Source organism: Lathyrus oleraceus, chromosome 3, assembly GCF_024323335.1.
Source record: "Lathyrus oleraceus cultivar Zhongwan6 chromosome 3, CAAS_Psat_ZW6_1.0, whole genome shotgun sequence".
NCBI classification, from domain to species: Eukaryota; Viridiplantae; Streptophyta; class Magnoliopsida; order Fabales; family Fabaceae; genus Lathyrus; species Lathyrus oleraceus.
Window position 1 is genome coordinate 238963581 of NC_066581.1, and position 16075 is coordinate 238979655.

A 16075-nucleotide genomic window follows, 5' to 3' on the forward strand; every position below is an offset into this window, starting at 1 on the left:
TTCAACCACCACAAGAACTTATCGACTGAAACAGGAATCAGACTGATGTGCATAATGATATTATGTAGCTCCATCCATTCAACCAACACCTCTCCAATGAGGAAGATCTTGATTGCACTTTGAATTCAGAGCCTGCACAATATCGAAAATAGCCGAAAACAGCATATACGGGGTTTACAAGTCATACTATAACTTAACCAATTAGCCTCATTTTTTCAAGAACATAAAGAGACCCTAAGAGAAGGAATCTTTAATAATTGTGATGTTTAATAGCTAATGACAAATTAAGAAGAAAATGGTTGTCATTCAGATCTGATTTGTGAATTATTGGATTGGATTTACCACAAAATAAGATATGATTGGTATGCATTTAATACAGCCAAACTTTGGACTCTGAATTATTTTGGTAAACGTTAACCACACTTGCAATTTATACACTATAGTTTCTTCAATGATTAAACCATTGTATAGTATTGACAGCTAGTTATTATTGAAATTTTAACCATGCCATAGATAGTGTCACTCACTTTGCCGATTGTTGATATGTGTATATTTGGATATGTTAATTATAAGGAGCAATGTGACTAGTTATAATACTTGTCAACAATATAATTATGAAATTATATAATGGATCTAAACATATTTTGTTCCATTTATAATTTTTTTGGGGGCTTTAACCCTTGGTTTATTATTACTACACAATTTAGTCTCTTTTTTTCGATTTTTAGTTCTTATATTTATAAAATTGTAAAATTTTCAATCAATGTTTAATGGTTACTACTGATATGCCAATGAAGTTATGGTGTGTACAGGTGCCTCTGATGTGTTCTCAAAAAGAAATTAGCAATTTCTCAAAGAGTGTTTTGTTTGATTTTTGTTCTTATTAGTTGTGTTGTTTTTAATAATAAAATTAATATTATTTATTAAAATATTTTTAATAATTATAGTTAGAGAAATACTACTTCTGTTTAAAATCATAAAAAAAAAAAATCCATTTAAAATTATATCATTTTAAAATTTCAATGCAAAATTAATAGTTTTTTCTTCTAATATACTCCCTCCTTTTAACGATGAGTGCCCAATTTAAAATAAAAGAGTGTTCCAAAATGAATGATCTATTTTAATTTTTAATATATTTTTTTTCAATTCTATCCTCTAATTAATATCACTTTCATTATTCTCAATACTTAATAAGAATCCATTTTAATAAAAATATCATTCTGTCTTTTATTTATTCTCTTTTCTTAATATGTGTGAAATGGTTAACGAAATCACCGTGTAGGACGAAGGAAGTATTATTTATATATTTATGAAGTTAAATTTGTGTGTAATTGATATTGTTTACGATTAAGATCTCATTTATTGTTCATTGTAAAAAATGATGTAAAATAAATGAACAACAATATTATAAAAGCATACTACTATTAATTTATAAAAAAAACAACACTCATTTACGTTGTTATAAATCATAAAAAAATATCAACATTATTTCATTTAACTATTTTATTTTTAAAAATTCATTTTTTCAAAGTAAAATTAATTGTAATTTATATTTAAAATTTGCTTTCTCTTTCATTTTTAATTTTCTTTCTCTTTCATTTTTAATTTACTTTCTCTTTCATTTTCTCCATGTCAATCAAAATTGTTTTTAGATCTTCATATAAAATATATTTTAAAAAAGACACAAAAATTTAAATTTGTTTAATAAATATGAAATATTGACTTTTGTTTATAAATTGGCATTTTTTCTCAAAATTATTTTGAAAAACAAAATATTTGTAATGAAAAAATTATTTAAATATTTTAAAGTTTAATTAATTATCAGTAATTTAATGATAAAATTCACTCAAAATATTATTAACCAACTCAATTTTTAACCGTATTTAGGGATGACAATTATATATATTTAATGGACACCCACATAAAATACCTACGATAAATAGTATAAAAACCTATAAAATACGAGTACGAGAACTCGTACGAATTTTTTATAAAGTGCAAATATGAGTACGGTATAGTATCTTAACATGTTGTGATATACTCTATCAGATAGAGTGTTGACCAAACTAAATTATGCCTTCTATATCCTTTCTCTTCTGCAGAACACACAAAACAAGGCTAAACGGTCTCCAATCTGCCGACTTATATAAATAATAAAAGTTTAATCTGATTTGGTGACTGAAACTTAACTTATACAATAAAAAATTGAGGACATGAAAATAACCCAATTGCAATATTCATTTTGAAGTGAAGTTGAAATTAAGATAGGAATACAAAGTTATTGCAGGCTTTGATCTCCAGCGGATTCTACAATGCCATTTGGTATTCATCTTCAATACTTGTATAACTCAAATTGCATCTAATGTTAACTTTACTCATCTCCTTTTTACTTTTATTTATTAATTCATTATTTTTAAAGTGACTAATGCTGTAAAAGAATACATATAAAACTAAAATACCTATATATGTTTTTCTAAATAGAGGTTGAAATTGAAGAATCCGACAAAAAAATTTTTTGTAATTTTATGGTGAACAATTTACGTAGGCTACCATTTTGTATGCAAGAAAAAGAATAATGAATTATTCCAAATTTCAGTATTACTAAATTTAACTCAATCATTCTTGAAAGTATTATCATTTAATCCATAGTTTAGTTTGGCTCTATTAGCTGCATACTTTGTAGCATATTAGCTAGCAAGTAGCAGCAATTCATTATGAAAGGCGACAATTTCAACTAATATGAGAAGCCTCTTTGATCTTTTACCTATATATAGAAATCAAATTTTCTTTATATGAGTATATTAACTATTAAGAAAGTATTATGAAACATTAAATCAAATAGTATATCAAGATAAGTCTCAAAATGAAGCTGATATCAATCATCCTCTTTTTCTTTGTACTTCCCTTAGCATTTGCTGATCTGCAATTAGGATTCTACGCCTCTTCTTGCCGAAAAGCCGAGTCGATTGTGCAGCAAGTTGTGCAGAAGCGATTTAGTCGTGACAAAACGATAACCGCCGCGTTGCTTCGCATGCATTTTCATGATTGTTTTGTCAGAGTAAGAACTAACTAGTTAAATAGATTCATAGTGTTAGTTTGAAAGTTTGTGTAATTAGTGACTATATAACTTGCACAAAAAGTTATCTATTTCAGTCTTCTATTATACAACCAATCTCTGATATTATAGAGACAAAAACTAAGTTTAATATTTTGCAAAATTATTTCGATTTAATTTTTATATAATATTTATTGAAATTTTTATTTATATGTATCAAACATTTTCGTTCATGTTTAGGGTTGTGATGCATCCCTCCTCATAGACTCAACCAAGAACACTACATCAGAGAAACAATCCGGTGCAAACGCAAGTGTTCGAGGCTATGATCTAATCGACGATGTAAAGGAAGCAATCGAAGCTACATGTCCTTCAACAGTTTCATGTGCAGACATCATAGCACTTGCAACAAGAGACGCTGTGGCCTTATCAGGAGGACCAAAATACAGCGTTCCTACCGGAAGACGCGACGGATTAGTCTCCAACAGCAAAGATGTTAATTTACCAGGACCAACCATTCCTGTAACAATCCTAACACAATTTTTTGCTGCAAAAGGAATCACAGTTGAAGAAATGGTGACACTTTTGGGAGCACATACCGTCGGTGTAGCACACTGTGGTTTTTTCTCTAGTAGGTTATCTAGTACTAGAGGGAAACCTGATCCTACAATGGATCCTGCATTGGATGCTAAGCTTGTTGAGCTGTGCAAGGCAAGCAATGCTGCTGCATTTTTGGATCAGAATACTTCGTTTGTCGTCGATAACGAATTTTACAAGCAGATTCTTCTTAAGAGAGGTGTAATGCAGATTGATCAGCAACTTGCTTTGGACAAATCCACAAGTACTTTTGTGTCAAATTTTGCTTCAAATGGTGACAAGTTTGGTAAGAGTTTTGCAAGTGCTATAATAAAGATGGGAAAAGTTGAGGTTTTGGTTGGAAATCAAGGCGAAATTCGCAAGAATTGTAGGGTTTTCAATAAACGCAGTTAGTTTTTTTGGTATCGCGGTGATTTTGATAAAATCAAATTGATATCGTGATTTTATCAAATTTACCGTGATATAAAAAAAAATGAAGATAATATTTATTGAGATTAGGAGCAAGCAATATTTGTCCATCTCTAAAATTGGAAATGAAAAGATTATATTTTCTATATATTTTTTTTTAATTCTGTTTGGACTTTGTTTCAAAATTAAATTAATGTGTGTTCCCATGTGTTCCTTCTTTTGCAAGCATATAAATTAACTAGAGCAAGAGTGAATGTATAGATGTATTATCTTTTGGCAAAATGAGTGTATTATTCTTCCATTGTACAAGATTTGCATCCGAAAAAAATTATGAAGGGTGCAATATAATATTGGCCATATTAGTTTTGCTCTAGGTTTCCATAGATTATTTTCTTTAAATTTCAACTCTAAATAAAAAATTAAAAACCACACTTTTTCTTTCTCTTTTTTTGGGTTAAAACTTGTAAAGTTCTTAATTTGTTATCAAAACGGTTGAGTATAAGTAGATGTTTAATTATGTAATTACGAGAGTCTCAACAAGTTGATATGCAGCTTATGAGTTTGATAGTTTGGTTTAAAAAATCTTTGTATTAAATTCAAGTTTTATGGTTAAAATTGGCTTAAAAATATTTTAAGATTAGTTTGCTAATAAATGAAACAATTTAGAATAAAATAACGGTTAATTAAATTAAAAGAGTATGAAAGTAAAAAAAATAAATATATAAATGACATGGAATTGTAAATGACTTAAATGTAAAGTGCGAGAAAACTAAAGAAATTAAAAAAAAAACAACGCTTTGAAAGATAATTTTTTTGAAATGTAAAGGACTTTGAATTGAAATTATAAAAAATGTAATTGAGTTTAAAAATTGAAAAAAATAGTTAAACTTCTGAAAATCTTGAGTTCGCTTTTGATTAGGAGTAGGCTTTAAAATTTAAGTATATGTCATTTTGTTCTTTGTGAAAAGAAATCAAATAAGTGTAATTTTAATGAGACTGGCCACATTCATGGCAGTTACTTTGTTAGTTTTTATTGGCACATTTATGGCAGTTATTTTGTTGAGTTTCACCTCTCTCTCCCTACCTCATTCTCTCTCTCCTCTCTCTCTTTATTTATTTATATATATATATATATATATATATATATATATATAAATAAAGATTGAGAGGAGAGAAGGAGAGAACGAGGGAGGAATATATATATATATATATATATATATATATATATATATATATATATATATATATATATATATATATATATATATATATATTGTAGTGGTATAATTGGAATATCTAGGGGCGGGACAAACGATACACACTTGGTCCTTCGTCTTCCTTAGTTGCCTTATCATGGTTTGAGCACTCTTATTTTGAATCGAGCACCTTTTTCTTGGATATGTCGCTCAAACATTCAGTTTCTATGTCCATAATACTCAATCATGTGTAAAACTTTTATTGGATCAATAGACGTTACTTAGAGAATCGTGAGACTTAACTATACTTCTTATATTTCAGGGAATCAACCATTCATTCTCGTAGTGGCTGCTACATTTTAGGGAGACTCGATTCATATCTATGGAACGATAAATACATCAGCATCCTAATGCTCACGGGCGATAAGATAACTTAAACACAATAACACACATGAGAATTAGCTTCTCACCTCACGTGAGCAAGCTCTTAGTACCCTAACAACCAGAAAGCCACAAGGGGTTGTCAAGCATTTGTACATTTAGCAAGTTAAAATGGCGCTCATATTTAATAACGCCAACAAGAAATGAATATGGTGGATGAAATGGAGGTGTTGGATCATCAACCTCTTTCAGGCGAGATACGGGAGACGCTTGTCCCAAAGTTATGCCACCATCATTGGCTGTTTGATAGGCCCAATGATCCGTTGGAGCATGTGGCCTTCGTCAACACTCAAATGGAAATCATTGTGGCCCCTAGTTTTCTGAAGTGAAATATCTTATATGGCACCTTCATGGATGCAAGATTGACATAGTACATGGGCCTCCCCAAGCACTCAGTCACCGGCTACCAAGACTTGGTGAAGAAACTAGTCCACAAATTTGACGCAAGTAGGCACCAGAAGATGACAACCACTAGTTTGTTCAATATAAGCCAGGCCCATAAGAGACATTGATGAAATACATTGCCTGATTCAAATAAGAAAAAATACATGTCGTCTATCCAAACTAAGAAATTTTCGTAGGAAAATTTCATAATGGGCTCAGGGCGGGACAATTCGACGAATCCCTCGCCCAAAGGCCTGTAACGTCTTTGTAATAGGTAATTATGCAAGCAGAATGCTACATCATGGGTGAAAAGAGAAATGCTGAGAAGAAAGTCCATGTTGCAAATAAGCGCACCCCTGGTGCATATATCCCGCAGAGGAACCAATATACATTGCTTATGAGGGTTATAACTGCCTTCAAGTAAAATGGAAATCCCATTGAGAGAGCTTTACGCCTTTAAACACTCACTGAGAGAAAATATGGCGTGAATTCCTTCACATGCATAACATCTCTGAAGAAATGAAGCTGGAGGCATTATGGGACCAAAGCTTAACAATTGGTGTAAGTTCCATATGGTAAAGGGACTCCACATAAAGGACTTCCTGCAGCTCAAGAAAGAGATTTATCAGTTAATCCAGGAAGGACATTTGAAGAAATATGTTAAGTGTAACCCTAATGAAGGACCAAGAGGATTTGGTTCTGAAGGGAAAAGAGTGGGAAGGAGGGAAACATGATTGTTCCACACACTCAACACCATCTCCGAACGATTCACCAAAGGTGGATAAACCAGTTCTGATTGGAAAATATACGCCCGTCAAATCCTCTACGTCGACAGTCCTCATGTTGGTTTCAAAGCAGAGAACGTCGTTGCTCCAAGGGACAAGATTACCTTCTCTGTGGAGGATGAAATCGGTGATCACCCGCACAACAATGACTCCATGGTGATTTTCGTTCGATGTGAAAAATGGGAATTAAAGAGAGTCCTAATTGATCAAGGAAGCTTTACGGACATCCTCTACTGGGATGCATTTGAGAAGCTCTACCTAGATTTAGATGACATCAAACCCTTCTAGGGATATTTCGTAGGGTTCTCAGACGAGTGGGTGCAGGCAAAAGGTTACATAGCATTGAAGATTATTTTTGGGATGAAGGAAAACGTCAAGCAAATAAAGGTAAGATATTTAGTCATTGATGCACTTTCATTGTATAATATGATCATATGGCGACCAACCTTTAATCAGCTGGGAGTCGTCTTATTCATCTTGTATCTATATATGAAGTAACCTCTCCCAGATAAGAGAGAGGTCGTTATACCGGTGGGCCCGAAGATAGTTATAAAATGCTATGTTGAGATCTTGAAGCTGAAGAAAGTCAGAATAATAGGTGTGGACATCATGGTCACGAAGGTAAAACCTCCAGGTGAAACTCCCAAGAAAGAAGACCTCATCATTCCACAAAAGTAGAAAATGAAATATGGTGAGGGAGATCTCCACCAAGAAGCAGCGGTCAAATTAGTAGATCTCATTTATTTTAGTTTATTTGATGTATGTCCTATGTGAGTTATTATTCTTGGTCATTTTCTATGAACAATGACATTTTATAAGGGTAATCTTTTCTTGTGTTATTAAGTTGGCACACGGTTTTTAATGAGACCCTCACTAGACTTAAGTAATAATTTGGATTATTGTTGATTTACATGCAGGTTACCTCGAGCAAATTACATGTTAGATCCTCACACATGAATCCTTGTCGCCCCTTGATGCGACTGCAAGTTGGATCCTCACATAGGAATTCTTGCTTCCCATCGAGGCGATTACATGATGGATCCTCATGTAGGAATCCTTGTTTCCCTTCTAGGTGATTACATGTTAGACCCTCATGTAGGAATTCTTATTGGACCTCGAGGAAATTACATGTTGGGTCCTCACGTAAGAGTCCTTGTCGCCCATCAAGGTGATCACATGCTAAATGTTGATGAATCCATCCTTTCCCCCCTTGAGGAAATGTCACGTTGTTTCCTCACGCAGGAATTCTTGTTGCCCATCGAGGTGATTACATGTTGGATCCTCATGAAAGAACCCTTGCATCCCCTCGAGGCAATTACATGTTAGATCCTCACGAAGGAATCAAAGTCGCCTTCAAGGCGATTACATGTTGGATCCTCACTTAGGAATCCTTGTCGCCCCTCGAGTCGGTTACATATTGGATCCTCATAAAGGAATCTTTTCTACCCATTGAGGCAATTACATGCTAGATCCTCATGTAGGAATCCTTGTGGCCCATCGAGAATATTACATGTTGAGTCCTCACGAAGGAATCCTTGACACCTCTCTAGGATATTACATGTTGGATCCACATGAAGGAATCCTTGCCACCCCTCGAGGCGATTACATGTTGGATCCTCATGTAGGAATCCTTTCCGCCATTCGAGGTGATTACATGTTGTATCCTCACAAAGGAATTTGTTGTGCCCCTCGAGGAAATTCCATGTTGGATCGTCAAGAAGGAATCTTGTCGCCTCTCAAGCCTATTACATGATGAAACCTCATGTAGGAATCCTTGCCACCCATTTATGTGAGTAAACTAACTACCCTTGGAGGAGCCTACACAACAAACACAATCCCTTGAGGGAAACCTTTGACACCACGGGAACAATAAAGGCATCTCCAGAAGGATACTTTCTCACGTAAAATAAAAAATTGTAAATTCTTGATAAGGTAATATAAGTAGACAAGTTACGAGAATATTATTGATTAGAGACCCAAAAATGGGCAACATATTACAAAGATGTAAAAAATATAAGGGCAAGACACTAAAATCATCAGTCCTCTAGAGGATCACCGAGGGAAAGAGTGTTTCCTTCCTAAGAACCATTTGTTACAGTGAGTGGTACATACTCTTCATCTACCAGTTGGCCTCCCTGGACTACCTTAAATAAATCCATCTAGTTTAAGTCCAGTCCTGGATACAAAAATACCACATGCTCCTTCACCCACTCGAAGTATAGATCAAAATTCTCTACCAAGTGGCCTTTGAGTGTGAATATTTCTTCCTAAAACTTCTTAATAGAATTTAGGGCCTCATTTAACGAGCCCTTTAGTTTGGCGGCGACAAAAGTATGAACTCGTGCCTCCAATGACATATTCTTTAGTAAGACCTTCAAATTATCTTTCTCATGTCCTAAGATCTTTACTCTCTCATGGTGTAGAAAAATAGCTTCCTAAGCCTTGGAGAGTTTGGACTTGAAGTCCTCAATAACTTTGCATGCTTCTCTCGCTGAACCCTATAACACCCCAATTTTAATTTTAATATCATTAGTATTATTTTAATATTTTTAATATTATTTATGTTATAACTATTTGATTTTGATATGCTTTTATTCAATTAAATGAGTATTATTTAATTTTTAGATGGTTGATTTTTTATTAAGAATTAGTTTAATATTTAAAATAATAGAAATTATGAGAATAATTAGTCTGGGGAGAAATATGGAATTTAATTAAAATTAAGGAAGAAAATGTGGGATTAGTAAAAGATGGGGTGTGGTGATATTATGAGATTAGTAGAAAATTTGAATAGTACGTGAAAAGTTGGGAAAGAGACAGAAAGAAACCTAAAAGAGCGCTGGAAGATCAGAGTGAATCCCAAAAGGCGAAGTTTCATCACTCTGCAATTTTGAGGCAGGGGTTATTCATATACGGGTGGCTAAATAGAGGGATGATGAGGGTTCCTTAACTTCCTTTCTTCTCCCTTTTCCTTTAATATGTAAATTGATGTTTGTGGTCAAAGAGGGTTTGGGAAAAATCCTTTGAGGCGGTCGATTGATAAATGTTGCCTTTTGTTCTTGAGTAATATGATATGAATTCATAGTTCATATATACTCTGATTTGATAGCCTTGTTGATGCCTTGTTGATAATTGTGTTCTATTTACGTATGGCAGTTGCGTGTGGCTTTAGATTTTTTTCAATAGGGAGAGAATTCAGAGAGTCGAAAAATTGGGAAAAAGTCGAAAAAGTAAAAAAAAGTCGAAAAAGTTGAAAAAGTCAAAAAGTCTGTAAGTTGGTAAGTCGGTCGACAGGTTGGCGATGGCCAGTTTCACGGTCCAGTTCGGTGAGTTTTTAATGGGTTTTTTTTCGACGAATGTTCGTTGCCTTTTGATGAGCTTAGAGTCCTTTTTACAATTTTAGAGTTGAAGGTAAATAATAATGTATTGTATTGAGTTTCCTGATGGGTTGTGAGTTGACCATGTTGAATGTGAGAGTTGTAGAATATTACTGTTACTCTGTTGATGAGTAATGTTGAGCTTGTATAATAATTTTCTTACCCTGTTGGTAAGCATATTTGAGTAATAATATGTTTTACTCTGTTGATGAGTAATGTTGAGCATGTATAATAATTTTCTTACCTTGTTGGAGAACTTACATGAGTAATAATATGTTTACTCTGTTAATGAGTATTGTTGAGCATATACGTTAAATATTTTCCCTATTGGTGAGTAATGTTGAATATATATTGTAAAGATGAGTAGTTCAGATGAGGAACTACATTGGTGGTTTGATATTGGTGTAGTTGTCGGTCCAGATGAGGAACCATTGTTGAGTAGTATATTGATTTTGTTAGTTGCATTTCATGCATCATGTTCATTGGTGGTATCAAATTCATTGGTGAAATTGTTGGTTCAGATGAGAACCAGAGACGAGCCTCATATTCATTGGTGGAATCGTTGGTTCAAATGAGGAACCAGAGGCGGGCCTCATGTTCATTAGTTGAATCGCTGGTTCAAATGAGGAACCATAGCCAGAGATCAATCAGTAACATAACTCTGAAATCCAAAAACTTGGTACCACATGCATGTTGAGTTATGAGTGATGCGTCCCATTGCATTATATAAAGTTGCATATGTGATTGTTCTATGTATGTGAACTATTGTATGTGGTTGTTGAATATTGTTGTTGAACTATCCTAATTATTTATATATACCGTTAATACTATTAACATATTTCTCACCCCTTTTTGTTTGTTTGTGTGGCTCGTTGTACCAATGGTACAAATAACCAGGTAGAGGACCATTAGCTTCTGTTGTGGGAAGGATTGACGTAGATGCCTACTTCATTTTTAGATGCCTACTTCATTTTTATTTATTATTTTTTAGTATAATTAGTATTTCTGTATTTTTCTATGATAGTGTAACATCGGGGCGGGTTTGTCAGTCGTTCGATGTTTTCTTGAGATCTGTTGGATTTATTTCCTTATATTGGAACTAAGTTGTCTCATGAAAATATGAGATTTTTATGTTGAGATTAAGTAGTTTTAATTTTCGTTGCTTAATTTGATGTTGAGAAAGATGTTTTATGAGAGACGTGTGACACCCTATGCTGATTTTTAAAATAAATAATTTGCATGATCTTATTAAATATGCATTTGGGGTTTAGGGTGTTATATAGTTGGTATCAGTGCAAGTCGGTCCATTCGGCCTAGGTTGTGTGACTTTTTTAATTATTTCTCTAGCATACAACATGCGTGTGAACACTATCGATGCTCGTTTTTATTTCCTAACCGCTTACCAGCAGGATCGGGATTGAAATAAGTGAGGGATGAGCTTCTGCTTCTCTGATATGTTTCAAGTGTGGATGGTTGGTTCAGTGTGTTGTTGATTGAAAGAGTGCTTGTTTTTGGATGAGGATGTGTTGTTTCCTGAACCCAAAGAGAGTACATATTAAATATTCATGTTTGTCGGTCAGGTAGAGATGTCATTGAGGGAAGATGATCAGGTGCTCGTGATGTTCGCTTCCTTGAGAGTGGAAAGATATGTTATGGCTAATGATATGCCTGTGGTGTGTGAATTTCCTAATGTTTTTTCTGAGGATGTTTATGACTTGCCTCCAGAGAGAGAAGTTGAATTCACCATAGATTTAGTACATGGTACTAGACCTATGCCGATGACACCATATCAAATGTCTACATCAGAGTTGGGCGAGTTGAAGAAGCAATTAGAAGATCTGCTAGAGAAGAAGTTTGTCAAGCCTAGTATATCTCTGTGGGGAGTGCCAATATTGTTCGTTAAGAAGAAGGATGGTAACATGAGGTTGTGTGTTGATTATTGACAACTGAATAAGGTTACTATCAAGAACAAGTATCATTTTCCTAGAATTCACGACCTTATGGATCAATTGGTTGGAGCTTGTGTGATTATAAATATTGATTTGAGATCAAGCTATCATCAGGTTCGAATGAAGGGTAAAAATATTTTGAAGACTATGTTTATAAATCGATACAGTCACTATGAGTACCCGATGATGTCGTTTAGTGTGTCTAATGCCTCAATTGTCTTCATGGAGTATATGAATAGGATCTTTCATCTTTTCTTGGATGCGTTTATTATGGTGTTCGTAGATGATATTTTGTTGTACTCTAAATCAGACGAAGAGCATGTAGGACCTCTGCGAGTTTTGTTATAGACTTTGCAAGAGAAGAAGTTATATGCTAAGTTGTCCAAGTGTGAATTATGGTTGTGAGAAGTGAGTTTCCTTAGTCATGTAATCTCTAGTGGTGGAATAGTGGTTGATCAGCCCAAGGTAGGTGACATGCTACAGTGGGAGATTCTTAGGTCTGTTACATAGATCATAAGTTTTGTGGGTTTGGCTGGTTACTACAGAAGATTTATAGAAGGCTTTTCGAAGTTAGATTTGCCATTGACCTGGAAAGACAACCTTATGTATGGGATGTTCAGTGTGAAGAAAGTTTCCAAGAGTTGAAGAAGAGGTTGACGATAACGTTAATTTTGATCTTACCAGATGCTAGGGAATATTTTATTATGATGCATCTAAGATTGACATAGGTGGCATGCTTATGCATAATTGTTAGGTTATAATGTATGCTTTGAGATAACTTAAGACTCATGAGAGGAATTATCCTACCCATGATTTAGAGTTAGAAACAATGGTTTTTGTGCTTAAACTTTAAAGGCACTATCTGTATGGTTCGAGGTTAGAAGTTTTCAGTGATCATAAGAGTTTGAAGTATTTGTTTGATCAGAAGGAGCTGAATATGAGGCAGATGAGGTGGTTGGAATTTTTGAAGGAATGTTATTTTGAATTAAGTTACCACCCTGGAAAAGCTAATGTGGTAGCAGATGCTTTGAGTTAAAAATAATTTCACATGTTAGCGTTGTTGGTTAGAGATATGGATTTGATCGAGAAGTTTAGGTATCTTGGTTTGGTGTGTGAGGTGACGCCAAGAAGTGTGATGTTGGGTATGCTAAAGTTAACTAACAATATTCTAGAAGAGATAAGAGAGGTCAGAAGTTGGACTTAGGATTAATTTATTGGTTAGTGTTAATCAATCAAGGTGGAGAGGTAGACTTCAGAGTAGATGGTAATGAAGTCGTGAGGTTTCGAGACAAATTTTGCATGCCAGATTTTCCAGAGCTTAAGAAGAGAATACTTGAAGAAAGTCACAATAGTAGTTTGAGTATTCATCCCAAAGTTGCTAAAATGTATCAAGATCTGAAGAGTAGTTTGAGATATGAAGAAGGATGTAGTCGAGTTTATGTATTCTTGCTTAACTTGTCAAAAGTCAAAAATCCAACATCAGAAGCCTTCAGGATTGGTGCAACCTTTGAGTATTCCTGAGTGGAAGTGGGATAACACCTGTATGGATTTTTGTGGTGGGTTTTCTGAAGACTAAAAGAGGAAATGATTTTATTTGGGTTGTAGTGGATAGACTGACTAAGTCAGTGCATTTTATTCCAATAAAGATCAGTTACCCATTATAGAAGTTGTTAGAGATCTACATCAGTGTGATTGTGAAAATGCATGGTATTTATTTGAGTATTGTTTCAGTTAGAGATCTGAGGTGCACACTAATATTTTGGGAGAGGTTGCAGGAAGCTTTAGGAAACAATATGAGTTTGAGTTCTGCTTACCATCTGCATACCGACTTAGACGAAAAAGACTATCCAATCTTTGGAAGATCTATTGAGGGCTTGTGTCTTGGAGAAAGAAGGTAGTTGGGATACTTACTTGCATTTGATTGAGTTTACCTATAACAAAAGTTTCCATTCTATTATTTGAATGATGCCTTTTGAAACACTGTATGGTAGAGGATGTAGGATACCTTTAAGTTGGTATGAATTAGGAGAGAGTGTTATGCTTGGACCTGAGATTATTCAGTAGACTACTGAAAAGATTAAGATGATTCAGGAGAAGATGAAGGCATCGTAGAGTAGACAGAAGAGTTATCATGACAATCGAATGAAGGCACTTGAGTTCTAAGAGGGGGATCATGTGTTCTTGAGAGTCACTTCGATGACTGGTGTTGGTCGTGCGCAGAAGTCTCGAAAGCTCACACCTCATTTTATTGGTCCGTATCATATCCTCCAAAGAGTAGGAGAAATGGACTATAGAATTATCTTACTACCATCTCTTTCGAATCTTTATGGTGTCTTTCATTTCTCTAAACTTCAAAAGTATATTCCTAGTCTATCTCATGCGATCCAATTGGATGATGTGCAAGTGAGAGAGAACTTGACGATTGAGGCATCCCCCTTGCAAATCGAGAATCAGAAGTGAAACATTTGAGAGGTAAATAGATTGCTTTAGTGAAGGTGGTGTGGTGAGGACCTGCTGGAGGAAGCGTGGCGTGGGAACTGGAGAGTCAGATCTTATCCGAAGCTGTTTCCTTTAGATAATTTCCAAGGACAATAATTTCTTTAAGTGGGTGAGAGTTATAACACTCTAGTTTTAATTTTAATATTATTAGTATTATTTTAATATTATTTATTTTATAACTATTTGAGTTTGATATGCTTAAATCAATATTATAATTATTTTGTGGTTGCGTTTTTATTAAGAATTAGTTTAGTATTTAAAATAATAGAAATTGTGAAGATAATTAGTTTGGGGAGAAATATGGAATTTAATTAAAATTAAGGAAGAAAAGGTGAGATTAGTAAAAGGTGGGGGTGTGGTGAGATTATGAGATTGTGTTTATTTTTATTTATAAAGAGAAGTTAGAAGGAAATTTGAGTAGTACGTGAAAAGTTGGAAAAGAGGCAGAAAGGAACCTATGATAGCGTTGGAAGATCATAGGGAATCCCAAAAGGAGGAGTTTTATCACTATGCAATTTTGAGGTAATGGGGAGATTATTCATATATGGGTGACTAAACAGAGGGATAATGAGGGTTCATTACCATTATGTCTTCTCTCTTTTCATTTAATATGAAAATTGATGTTTGTGGCCAAAGAGCGTTTGAGAAAAACCCTTTGAGGTGATCGATTGATAAATGTTATCTTTTATTCTTGAATAATATGATATGAATTCTTAGTTGATATATATTATGATTGATAACCTTGTTGATGCCTTCTTGATGCATTATTGATAATTATATATTGTTTGTGTATGAAGGTTGCCTATGAGTTTAGATATGTTCAATAGGGTGAGAATTCAGAGAGTCGAAAAAGTCTAAAAAATAAAAAAAATTGAAAAAGTAGGAAAAGCCAAAAAGTCGATCGGTGGGTCGGTGATGGCGAGTTTCACGATCGAGTTCATCGAGTTTTAAGTAGTTTTATGATTCCGGAGACCGTTTGTTTCCTTTTGATGAGTTTAGAGTCCTTTGAGAATGTTAGAGTTGAACGTAAAAAATAATGTGTTGTATTGAGTTGCCTGATGGGTTATGAATTGACCCCGTTGAATGTGAGAGTTATAGAATATTACTATTACCCTATTGATGAGGAATGTTGATCATGCATAATAATTTTTTTACCCTGTTCATGAGCAAATTTGAGTATTAATATGTTTTACCATGTTGATGAATAATATGTTCTTACAAACTCGCCCTATAAGAAAAATCCTTAACATGCATGCGTTTTCCACATTGGACAACTCCTCAGATGAGCTGTTATGAAGCTTTTGATAATCCTTAGGGAAATCCTCGAAGAAGGGCAGGTGGCTCTTAGTAAACTTGACGACATCAAAAAAAGCGTCCCTCCCAA

At 34.1% G+C, this 16075-nt stretch overlaps 1 protein-coding gene across 1 annotated transcript; it reads left to right on the forward strand.

The window, feature by feature from the left end:
* The first annotated feature begins 2818 nt into the window (after positions 1-2818).
* On the forward strand, positions 2819-4206 carry LOC127126580 (peroxidase 44). The gene is made up of 2 exons (XM_051055529.1): positions 2819-3058; positions 3296-4206. The coding sequence occupies exons 1-2, from the start codon at positions 2864-2866 to the stop codon at positions 4043-4045; spliced, it is 945 nt and encodes a 314-aa protein (XP_050911486.1). The 5' UTR covers positions 2819-2863; the 3' UTR covers positions 4046-4206.
* The last annotated feature ends 11869 nt before the right edge of the window (positions 4207-16075 follow it).